The sequence below is a fragment of the Quercus lobata genome, chromosome 4 (assembly GCF_001633185.2).
Source record: "Quercus lobata isolate SW786 chromosome 4, ValleyOak3.0 Primary Assembly, whole genome shotgun sequence".
In the NCBI taxonomy this organism is placed as follows: Eukaryota; Viridiplantae; Streptophyta; class Magnoliopsida; order Fagales; family Fagaceae; genus Quercus; species Quercus lobata.
The window spans coordinates 33,801,529-33,814,469 of record NC_044907.1 but is presented as its reverse complement, the minus strand read 5'-3'; the positions used below and the strand labels follow the sequence as shown (position 1 = coordinate 33,814,469).

Genomic DNA, 12,941 nt, shown 5'->3' with positions numbered 1-12,941 from the left:
TTTTGGTGGGATCAAGAGCACCAAAAATCAATTTTCCCATTTGAAGAGAAAACTTGAGAAATTTTGGTCTCTTTTGCTTCAGTCTTTACAATTATATTTTTATCCTCACTTACAATGTTCAACACCTCAACTGCTACATCTGTCCGTTGATTTGTTTTGTTTTCTTTTGTCCTTAACGTCTTTTGCTGGATTTTTAATTATTATTTTTTTAACGTGGCATTTCTATCATCATACAATACGATTCACTGCTTGTATATTCGTGTTTTGTGCTATTCCTTTTCAATTAGCAAAGGTCCATGATTTTCCCCCAACATGGAAGCATTTATTGGACGATTCCATTTAATTTTTATTTAACAAAATATAATAAATTTAATTACAAAGAAAAAAAATAAAATAATGTGTAATGTGTTAATTTTTTAAGATGTCATTTTATTAATTTTAATTGATAATAAGTAATATTTAATAAGTATAAATAAATTATTTCATATATATTATGTAGTAAGGATACAAAAAGTAAATTTATGTAAACTACATCTTCCATTCTCTCACTTTTCTCCTCAAGCAAATAAACTAGTTTTCATCACTCCACTTTTCCACCTCCTAACCAAACTCAAATAAGAGAAACTAGAATCTCTTATATCCTCCCACTTTTCCATCCCTCAACCAACTGAACTCTTATGACCTGTTTGGATAAAAGGGGAAAGGAGGGAAAGTGGAGGGGAGTAGAGTTGAGTTGACTAAAATATAAGCTAATTTTGTGCTAAATCTACTTTACTCCCCTTCCCTCCCCCTAAATCCAAACATACCATTAGTGTGGAAATCAAGGAAAATTTGTAGGGTTTTGATTAATGTTGCAAAGTGAAAAAGAAAAAGAAAAAGAAAAAAAAGTTGTTGCTATAGTGTGAGCATAGTGAGAAACTGAGAATAAAAATTGTGTGTTGAACGCAAAGAAAAGCAAGAGGTTTTACTAAAAGTCTTAGTTGATTTTCTTAATTCACACGATACTAGGTTGGGACCCAACAAATGGTATTAGAACTTATATTCCTCTAACTATTTGAGCAAACCTCTCATTCGTGGCTATTTTACAGTAACCATCCTTCCATTCGCTCCCGGTAACTCCCCTGTTTAACGAGTGAACTCTAAAATGACGAGAGATGTGCTTATAAGACTTGAGGTGTTATTGTCTTAGAGAATGATAGCTTGAATGAATATGTGCCCCATTTATTTTTAATTTTTAGATCCAAGATCTTAGTCAACTCTTCTCGCTTACGTTTTGACTCATGGGCTATTCTCACCCTGTGTACCATCAATGCCTCAAGCTCAATTTCTTTCAAAAGAGGGTTTTGAATAAAATGTGTACTTGAAACTTAGGTGAATCACTACATGATTTACATATTTAAAATTCATGCCCATTTGTAAAATAGGCCCACCATATCTTAGCATTTTTTTCTTTAAAAAAAAAAATTATTTGTGCTTATGTTTAAAATGAACCATGGCATTTAGAGCCCTATAGACACATCATGAATATATGTTAGGGTCATACTTTCTACGTATTGACTTATACAAAGTGCACTTTACTTGCAGTTGGCTAGATCTAAGTTAGGTTTAATGTATCAATAGGTATGTGAAGTTTACTTTACAAGTGGTATCATTGAAGACATGAAGATTGAACGAAGAAAAGCTGATTCAGTGAAGCTCGACACTAGTCTCGACACTAGTATCTATCAAGGCTTAATGAAGGATTCTCGACACAAGATCGACACCTTTCAATCTATCGAGCTCGGCAATTTCATAATTCTTAGATTTGAATTTCGGCCCATGATGACTTGAATTGCTAGTGTTTCTTTCACCAAACCTCTAAATCATATAAAAGTTTTATTTTAAAGTCACCAAAGACACAGAGACTCAATCAGAGAACTCACACACTCCGTGAGAAGCTATTGCATTTTTGTGTGCTTTAGGGTTTTGTAACCAAATTCTTTTAAATCTTCAATGTGCTTTGGAGTGAAGAACTTTGCATCCAACAACAATTAATTAGTTGTACAGAGTTAGTAACGTATTGGGGACCGTGCAATGGAAGTAAAAATCCCTACAAGATCAAGTCCAATTAGAGATTGGAGTAAAAGTTCAACTATAGGTTGTTATTTTGGGATAGTCCAAGATAGTGGTAGTATTTCTTATACTTGTAACTGCACATTTTTTATTAGTGGATTTTTGGGCTAGGAGTGATGACATGAAATTTACCTGGTGGGGTTTTTGCCTTGCATGATATTTTCCCCATTCGTCAACAAATCATAGTGTCAATTTAATTTCTGTTGCACTTAGTTTATTTGGTGATTTGTTGATGCCTCCATGATTTACATGTAATTTAACTTAATTAATCAACTTGAGCAATTGAATTAATTAATCGAAGTCAATCTATAACCCAACAATATGAGTCACTAAAGAGGCTTGATTGGATATAAGAACAGCCTAGTAAAAACAAATTTTTTTATCTAAGCTAACAACTTTCTCAATTGAGTTTTCGTCTGTTAAAAGATCAAATTGTGATGCTTTGAAGAAAATGAAAGGAAATAAAGAAGAAATAGCAATGTCATTTAATGATGCTGGGCAAATGACAGAGTTAAGCTTAATGAAGTCACTAGGTCAGCACATGTAGAGGCTAATACCAAAAATAGTTACAGAGTTTGACCACATGTCCTAATGTAATTAGTTCCAGTTTATTAGTGATGGTAGTTAGTTAGAATTTTTGGCACCATATATTTTTCTTCTTTTGCCTTGCTCTACGTTGGTGTATAATACCAAACTTGAAAATTTTTCTAATACCAAACTTGCTGGTGATAATATATCTATTTCTATTCCTCCTAAGCCTAAAGATGACAAAATTTATATTCCTCCTTTTAAGAGGAATAAAAAACAAAAGGCTTATTTTGCTAGGTTAGACAAAGGTAAAAGTTTTGATATAGATGCTAAAGTTTTTAAACCTATGTCTAAACCTACTACTACATTGCAAAAGAAATATGTTTTTGTGCCTACCTGCCACCTTTGTGGTGTTGTTGGTCACACTAGACCAAATTTTTGTTTGTTGAGGCAATAACCAAAGCCTATGACCAAAAACCTCTTTAGGAATACCGATGTTCCTAAATTTGTTCATGTTTGTCACTTTTGTGGTATCTGTGGTCACATTCATCCTAACTATCATAAATTGAAATTTAAACAATCTGTGTTTTTAGGGGTCTAAACAAACAAACAATCTATGATGATATATCTCCTACTACAAGTCCAGATAAATTGTTTCATATACTTTTGAAAGATTTAAGCTTGTTGGCTTGTGAAAGGAAATTGTAGGATTTAGGTCTCTCTCAGAAGAAGTGTGCAATCCCTTAAAGACACTTTGTTTCTTAAGGTTTTTCACCTACAAAGCCAAAGATGCATGCTGTATGGTGGAGAAAAGATTTTCTAAGATTAGTGTTGTTTACTTGTCCCTGATTTAATCCTTTCAATTAGTTGTGGACATGTTTTCTTTCAGTTTTTGGTTGTTTTATTTCTTAGGTTATTTTTTTATTCAAAAACAAAATCCAAAAACATTGAAAATTTTCGAAAAGACAAAAATATTTTATTATGTGTTTTGCTTTATTTTTCTTGAGGATTACATGAATTATAATATCTCGCACTTGACTTAGAACATGCTTGACATTGTGAAAAAACATAGAAAGTGTGTGTTCCTTAACTAAGTGCATGAGATATCTCTAATTTTGTATGATTATGTCACAGTTTGTACATGTAATCATGGGTTAATTTAGAAATTGATATTTCTTATTTGTGTATCCTTTATGGCTTAGTTGAGCATTGTTTTTGCCTTACATGTTGTCAAGAATTGCTTTTGCATTTTATTTATTTAGCATCGGTGTACTTTTTGGTTGTGGTCAAAATAAAAATTTGACAATCCAAAAATTATTTTTTTGTATGCACATCACTTAGTGTGTGATTAAGTTTAGCCAATGAAATTTGCATTTATGACTGTGTACCTTGCTTAGATTTGATGAGCTACTTTTTGCACTTTGCTAGTTTGTGCTATCTAGTACTTAATTGTGTGAGTTGTTTATAGTCTTTAAACAAACGATCTTGATTTTGATGTCACACTCTTTTGATTGTAAGGACTAGAAAATCCTAGGAGAAAGGCATAAGTAATCATCTCACCACTGTTACTTGCCAATCATGAACACTTGTGCATAAATCATAAAAGCTATGCTCGATGAGGTGTAACACTTATACAACAAGATAAAACGAGGTGTTATATTTTATAAAAAAATAAAATTGAATTCAGGTTATTTTCTTTTCTACCTCCTATATGCCCATGCATGATATTTTTGATTGTGCTTAAAAAAAAAAAAAAAGGAAAAAGCAAAAAAAATCAAAGTGCTTTTACATGATTGCAAGCTCGTTTTCTGGGAGATGTGGGAGTTATATGATGTAAATCTTTAGGTTATAGTCATTTTCAAACCAATGTGATTGATGATGTAGAAAAGTTGTTTGAATACTATCTACAATTCACCTTTTTTGTACTTTGTACACTTACTAGTTGCACACAATACATGCAAATCAATGCTAAATACTGTATATAAGATTGTGTATGTTGTCTAATCTAGCTATCTTTAATTGCATATGAATTGATATGTAAATGCAAATTTTTGTTTTTGTCGGGAATTTCGAATAAAAATGAAATTTTCACGTTTTAGAAGTTTAAATTTTGTGATTTTAACTTCTTGTTTGGTTTTGATATTTGCATCTGAGTGGTATCATGTTTTTAAAACTTTTCTAGATCATGTTCATATACGTTGCATCTTAAAAACTACTTTTTAAGTTGTTTTTTTGCATAAAATTTCCAAAATTTTAAGTTTAAAAATTTTTCACTACTTTGACCGATCGAAGTTTTCCCTCGATCGATGAGCTATTGTGTTCAAAACTCTTTGCCTGACTCAATCGATGCTTGATCGATGTTCGACCGATCAAAATTGGAAAACTTTCAGTTTTTAGTTTCTTGATCGATCAGTGTTTTGATGCATCGTTTGTGATAGGATTCACATGCATTGCACCTATAGATTAGGACATGCATTACATTGTTTCCTTTATCTATCTTGCATTTTTGCAGTCACATCTCTCATAGACTGGTTTCACAAGCAACACGCATACACTTTGCTAAATTGGGTACTCAACTTGATTTAAAAATTAATTGGTTAAGTTTTGAGTTCTGTACATTTTAGTATATGCTATTTTTCTTAATGTGTAAACTGCTAAAAATTAGAAATATGTTTTTGAAACTTATGGTAGATAATAAATGTGCAAATATTTTCTCTACTTTTGAGGATGATTTGAATTCAAATTACCTTGATACATGAAAACACATTGCATGTGGAATTTTTATATCATTGAGATCTATATTGTATTTTGTATAATCTTAATTGATTGTGCCTTAAGTGTTTGCATGCATCTATTTATGGATCACATAGTGTTAAGATTGCATATATTGAAAGAGAGAATATTTGTATTCATGTGCATCCTTACTTTTTTTTGTTTTTTAAAGTTTGGTTTGTGCTTATTTATTTTTCCCCACCTCCTAGATTTTTCCCAAAGCTATTTTTCCCAAAACTTGTTTTGTCTTTTCTATTTTTATAGGGGGAGAAAGCTGGTTTTAAAACCTATGTTTTTCATAAGGAGAGTTATTGCTCTGCATAGGGGAAGTTGCCTTTATTTTCTATAGAGCTTAATTCTTTTGTGTTTCCTTAATTCTCTATTTTCTCTTGACTTCTATTGCATATTTGTTATTTATCTGTCTTTATTTCCACACATGCGTTGATGTGCTGTTTTGAGTGTCTTAGATTGAAATTTGTGATGTATTTGGGCATTTTATTGTAATTGGGTTGTTCTTGTATTTGAGCATTTCATTATGTATGTAAGTTTTGTCATGGACTGCCAAAGGGGGAGATTGCTAGATTCTAAAAGTTTAGAACAATTGGCAAATCATGAATACAAACTTGTCCAGATATAGATCTTAGAATTTATAGAATATATTAGACAATACTCAAGTTGATACAATTCAAGTTTCAAGAACATACAAGTTGCAAGTTCAAGAAAACAAAACTTGCCAGGCTTGACTAATCGAGATGACAGTTCGACTGATCGAATTGCGTTTTCGTAGATTTTAATTTCAGCCCATCAACCTATTAAGCCCTTAAGTGATTAGGGTTTCAAATCTATTTCACTAAGTATTTAGAGGAAACTTTAAGGCACGTTTTGAAGAGACTTGGAAGCTTCTCTTTTGAGATCTAAAAGGTGCTGTGCCTTTTCCACTAAAAGGCACTATCAAAAATCATTCTCATATCATTAGAACCGGTAGATATAAAGTTGCTGCTACAAGATCAACTATTGATGATGATCTAAATTTTGGAGTGAGATCTCAAAATTACAAATATGGGTGTTTGTGCTCAACAAATTTAGATAGAAGTGTGCTCAACAAATTTAGATAGAAGAGTCCGTAAATTTGGAGCTGCGTGTGGTCATATAAGTAAGTATTACAAGAGGTAGTTTTAGATTTAGGGAAAAATCTACCGTAAAACTTCCTTTCTATATAGTGAATTTGTTGCCTTGAGGATTGTTTAGATTAAATTTTCTCTATGTTTTTTTTATCTTAAAACTGAACGGTTTCATTAGTTTTCTTAGGTCATCATATCACATGTTTTCTTTATTATTCCTCTATATGTGATATAATTGTTTGTGTTTAACCTAAATCTGCATAATAAATCTAAGTAACAACTTGGTTAATTAATTAGGTTAAACAATCTAAGTTTTTAGGGGTCTATATACACTAACAAGAAGATCATTGACAAATTATAATGTGTTTTTGGGTTATTCTTTGGTGTCATGTAGATCAAATAAGCAAGGAGTAGCGTCTAGATTATCAACTGAGGCAGAATACATGGCCATGGCTACTATGGCATGTGAAATAACTTGCGTACTGCAATTGATCAAAGATTTGAAGATTGATCATCCTAAAACTACTATGCTCTTTTGTGAAAACCAGGCTACTCTACACATTGCAGCAAACCCTGTCTTTCACAAAGAACTAAGCACGTTGAAGTGGATTGCCATATAGTGAAAGATAAAATTTTAGAGGGTGCTATCAAGACCTTTCATGTTGCCAGCAATTCACAAGTCGCAGATATTTTCACCAAAGCTTTGGGAGTTCCAGCTTTTACAAGATTAGTAGGGAAATTGGGTTTAGTAGATATTTTTTTCCAAAGCCTTTGAAGCCCTCAAGTTCTTGTTTATCGTTGCAAGTCTCAGAACCTGAGGTTCAGGACTTGAGAGGGAGTGTTAAGAGATCAAATCGTGATGCTTTGAAGAAAAGGAAAGGAAATAAAGAAGAAACGGCAATGTTGTTTAATGATAATGGGCAAACGACAGAGTTAAACTTAACGAAGTCACAAGATCAACACGTGCAGAAGCTAATTCTAGAAATAGTTAAAGAGTTTGACCACGTATCCTGATGTAATTGGATCGGGTTTATTTGTGATAGTAGTTAGTTAGAATTTTTGGCGCCATTTCTGTTTCCTCTTTGGTCTTGCTCTACGTTGGTGTATGTATAGCAGAGTGGGAGATATTTATTTTTGTACTCTTATCATTTTTCTTTCAATTCAATAAGAAGAAGAATCCCATTCTATTCCCATTCTATTTAGAGAGCTTGCTTTCTAACACCATCAGAAGGTTCTGTGATAACAAAATTTAGAAGTCTATTAAGCTCGCCTGATAGCAAAATTCCCGCTGTTTGCAGATTGTACTCTTTTTCTAACTTGATCCTTTTTGACTCAGTGTAATTACAATCGAAAGGAATTTTGAATACATGGAAATTTACGATTAAAAATTTGACAAGATAATTAACGAACAGTAATCATCCTAACAAGGACTATACTAAGTTTCTTTTATCTAGCCTTAAAGAAAATCCAATCCTCAGATTCTCCTCTTCTCTCACATCAAAATAAGCATAAATCCTTTCTTTCTTTTTCCTGCATCTTGATCCCTTCTCTATTCTTTCCTTCCAAACAATCACAGGTACGGTTACGTGTGTAAAGTGCTTTGGCATATTGATGCCCCTCTATAAATAACGCAAACTACCAATGGTTTTGAATAAAGAGGATTTCGACAAACCAAAATCTGAAGTCATGGGATCCAAGTCTACCGAGGAATTCGGTATGTTCTTTTTCCCTCTTGGCTCTTGGCTCTTGAAGGTTCTTTGACACTGATATTTTGTATCTTATTTATTTTATTTCAATGTTCATAAAAATAGATATATGTATTCTAATATCCTTTACTTTCTAGCGGACATTCAACTTGTTTGAAGAAAAAACACTTCAAACTCCTCTTATATTTTTTTTTATTGAATGTGAATTTTAAAAATTTAACCTTTAGGTTGTATTTTCTTTATATTTTTAGTATGCATATCAAATTTTGTTCAAATCAGATTTTATTTTTTATGTATAAATTTATACCACAAAAACTTGAAATTTAAGCATTTGATTGTTGACAAAATTATTGATCTTTGATTTTCTTCAAATTTTATAAGTATGAAGGACATAATAAAAATATGTAATTCAATGGTTAGATTTTCAAAATTTACATTCAATAAAAATATATAAGAAAAGTTTGAAGGGTTTCTCTCCAAACTAAAACTTTTTCCTTTTCTAGCCTACTTCAGCTTGGAACTTTTGACAGCATAGGTCCAAAGCTAAGGAAAAAAATCCAAAAATTCCAAAACTCACCCCAAACCCATGAAACAAATGCATAGTTCGTAGGATTTTTTTTTTTTTTTTAATGGAATTTCCTAACTCCTCTTCTAAGAGAATAATCAAATAGAATATATAACTCTTATTTCTTGAATCTTTTGCAGCGGACATCACAATGAAAGAATATATTCATATAGTACCAAACCTCAGTTATACGCCTATACATTAACATAAACATTTTGTTTTTTAAGGGAAGCCTCATCACAGCTATAATTTAACATAATATTTTTTTAATCGAAACTTCCTTTTGAAAACAATAATTTGAAATAGAATTCTAGACAAATTACATTTTAATTATATCCTATTTTTTAGGGGTGATTTCAAATTAAACCTTACAATTTCAAAACTTTTGGACTTGAAGTTTAAGATTGTTAGAAATTAAACACTAATTTCATTAGATACAATGCAAATCCTATACTTTTAAAATCGTATCAATTTAAACCCCAAATCAACCCAAAAATCAAATTGATATAAATTTAAATCCCAGAATTTAATTTGAAACAAAAGAAACTATAACCTTTAATTTGTAACAATCTTAATTACTAGGAAGCATGAACACAAACATGGACACGGGTACGGATACAAGTATGACACAATAATCTAAACAATTTCTGAAAAATTATAACATGACACATCAGGTATGACTCGAGTACAACACCAATACGACATGAGTACGATACATCAAATGAAGTGTCTATGCTTTCTAAATCTTAAACCCTCAATGTTATTAATTTTTTAAAATTATTTTCTCTAAACTTGTATATGTTAAGATGGGTTTATTAGTGGAAACTTGTTAAACGGATTAAAAAAGGTCTCTGGAAAAGTTTAATGCACTAGTGTGATAGGGAAAAGTTTTAGTTTTATCACCGTATTTGGATGGATTCATTGTGCTTTCAAGGCTTTTTTTGTTTAGTGCCTTGATTTCCCCCCCTATTGTATGCATAGTTACACCAATTATCTATTAGCAAAAAAAAAATAGCTACATTTTTTATTATAGAATATATAACTAAAATTAAAAGTTTAGATTTCCAAAAGTTACACTTAGCCCCCTCTCAAAAATTAAGTTAATTCAAAAAGAGAGAAAAAAAAAATTAATGGCAAATAACCCACACGTATGGCATCCCTCCATGCAATAGAAAAAAAAAGGTTAATAAATACCTAAAATAAAATGTTTCTATCACAATATAGATGTCAACCTCTTTAAAAAGTGTTGTCAACTTCAACCTATGGCTAATACGATAAAAGATTTTATCAGTTAAACTAACTAGAACTCACTACTTTTGTTATATTTTGTTCATAATTCTAAAGTACTAAACATTCAATCTTCTTTTTCACATGTATATATAAAAAAATTTCTTTTGATACTTTGTCCCCCAATATTTTCTAGATTGTATCTAAATATTCCTAATGTTTTGCAGCAATCACAAGAACAGCAAGACATTTTCGTCCAACTCATTTCTTACTTAAAATACAATCATACTCTTTATTGTGCGAGACTGGGGTGGAAAAATACGAGTCTGGTGTTTTTGAAGCTGGGGGGCACAAATGGTGGACTCTAATGCTTTACTCTCAATATTTTTTGTTCAATTAAAAATTTAAAATACAAATGTTTGCCTCATCATCGTCTACTCAATCTTCTTTTGCAGGAGGTTGTCTCTCTATCCAAAAGGAAACAAGAAAATGAATGGGACTGATCACATCTCCCTTTATTTGTCAATAGTTGATACAGAAAAGTATTCTCTTGGTTGGGAGGTTTATGCCACCTTCAAATTGTTCGTGTTTGATCAGATACGGGACAAGTTCTTGACCATTCAAGGTTTGATCGTTCATGATTTATATATATACATAACTTGCTCATGTACAATATTACTATTTTTATAATTTTATTTTCAAGATAAACAAGGGTCATGTTAATGAGTTCTTCAGCCCTCAAGGTATTATAAGTTTTTTTATTATAATTGATCAATTGTTTTTGGGGAGTCACACGCATTAGTTAGTTAGAGAAGTATTTGTATATTTGATTTTGTTGCTTTCCAATGCAATGGGGCTCATTAATTCTCTCCTTAACCTATGCGCAAATACACCTATTAAAAAAAAGCCTAAAAACAATTTTACTATTATAATAAATTTTATAACCATTTTCATAATTGGTTCATGTTAACGGGTATTCTTAGGATAATTGTTAATAAACCATATTAAGAAAGTTTTTTAACACCGCTTTAATGGGAAATATAAAAAACTGTCAGAAAAATTAATTACTTCACCATTTTGCCACAAAATGATTCTAAAAATAATTCCTAAACCAATGCCCTTAGGATATTCGTTAACATTTTCCTTCATAATTTGTTGAAGTGATAAATTGTGATTAGTGTTAAATTGTGATTAGTGTAACATTACTTACACATGTACCACTATTGACATCACATTTATTGTACATGAATCACAAAATGACACCACAACAATTCGAAAAATTGTTGGGAAATTTGTTATACTTATTAATAGACTTATGGTTTGTTATATATCTTGTAGATGCTGAAGGGACGATTAGAAGATTCCATGACATTAAGATGGAATGGGGCTTTGACAAATTTCTCCCTCTTGATTCTTTCAATAATCTTCCTAATGGATACCTTGTCAATGATTGTTGTGTATTTGGTGCTGAGGTTTTTGTTCATGAACGTAGTGCCAAACGAGACTATCTGTCCATGATAAAAGAACCTTCTAACCGAATTATGACTTGGAAGATTGAAAACTATTCAACACAACAAGATAAAGTACCCATTTATTCCCGCATATACGTTGTTGGAGATTTAAAATGGTATTGTTTATTTATTTTTATTTTTTTATACCATAGTATTCATTCCCGATGATTACTCTTTTTTTTTCTTTTTTTCTTTTTTTTGAGAAAAAACCCGATGATTACTCTTAATCATTAGACCAAGTCACCAATTTGGTGTATGCGGGTTTAACTCCTAATCTCTTATTAGACGATAAGAAACTTTTTTAGTTAAACTGCCTAAAAACTTACTGCACTTTTATTGTCATAAAAACGAAAGCTACCATTGCAAAATTTATCAAATATTATTTCTAACTCTTTTGATTGAATCTAGGAAACTACTGGTTTATCCCAAGGGAATTCATGACGGAGCAAACAAAGCCATTTCCGTCTTCCTCTACTCAGTTGATTGTGTTACACCAGACCTCAAAATTTTTGCAGAATTCAAGCTGCGGATAAAGGACCAAATCAACCATAAACATGCAGAAGAAAAAAGTAAATGAATTATTTTTACATTTTTATCTTCTTCTTCTTTCTCTTGGGGAGAGAGAAGAAGGGGGGGGGGGGGGGGGGGGTTGTCACTGCGTGTGTACTATATATGCTTTTTGTTCTCTTTTATTTGCTTTCCTCTAGTTTAAGCTTTTTTTAACAAATTTCTTACAGCTAAATACTGGTTCTCTGCCGCATTTAGCGACTGGGGTTTTTCGCAACTTTTGCTTCGAAAAGATCTTGAAGACAAGGGGTTTCTTGTTGATGATACCTTGATTGTAGAAGCAGAAATTATGGTTATGTCTATTGCAAAGTAGTTCTCAATATTTATCTCGGAGTTGCACTTGGGAAGACTAGAGAAGTATGATTGTCGCAGTTGTAAAGATGTCAATGTTAAGATACTTCAAATTTACCATGGTTATTTTAGAAGCGCATACTGTATATATATATTATGAATGATCAATTTAATACACTCTATCTACAGTATTAAGGAAAAAAAAGAAGCATTATCATTCTAGTCCCTATTGAGTGTGAATGTATAGGTTAGAGTTCAATTGGTCTCTACTATAATTCTTTTACGATATTACATATTACACTGTTTAATAAATTTTTAAACCCAATATTCCATTGTACTCACTTTTGGAATATATCGTTGGGTTTACTTTATGCCTATATTTATTTTTTCTATATATATATATATTGTTTTGGCCCTTTTGGGTGGGGGCTTAAATCTATTCATAAATAGAGGTTTGAAAAAATAAAAATTTCAAGGATATGTCCAATTGTCCGTGCCCTATATTTTTCTTTTACGGATTACTTCAAAAAAAAAAAAAAAA

General features: G+C 31.3%; 1 protein-coding gene across 1 annotated transcript; it reads left to right on the top strand.

The window, feature by feature from the left end:
• Nucleotides 1–8,174: 8,174 nt before the first annotated feature.
• On the top strand, nt 8,175–12,614 carry LOC115985079 (ubiquitin carboxyl-terminal hydrolase 12-like). The gene is made up of 6 exons (XM_031108050.1): nt 8,175–8,247; nt 10,259–10,388; nt 10,487–10,656; nt 11,370–11,658; nt 11,951–12,111; nt 12,280–12,614. Exons 1-6 carry the CDS (start codon nt 8,175–8,177, stop codon nt 12,420–12,422), a joined length of 966 nt encoding a protein of 321 aa, XP_030963910.1. The 3' UTR covers nt 12,423–12,614.
• The last annotated feature ends 327 nt before the right edge of the window (nt 12,615–12,941 follow it).

Excerpts from the sequence above, each read along its gene's own strand:
- LOC115985079 (XM_031108050.1), top strand. The coding sequence starts at position 8,175 with ATGGTTTTGAATAAAGAGGATTTCGACAAACCAAAATCTGAAGTCATG. Across the intron at positions 10,389-10,486 it reads GAAGCTGGGGGGCACAAATG|GAGGTTGTCTCTCTATCCAA; the intron begins GTGGACTCTAAT and ends CTTCTTTTGCAG. Across the intron at positions 11,659-11,950 it reads GTTGTTGGAGATTTAAAATG|GAAACTACTGGTTTATCCCA; the intron begins GTATTGTTTATT and ends GATTGAATCTAG.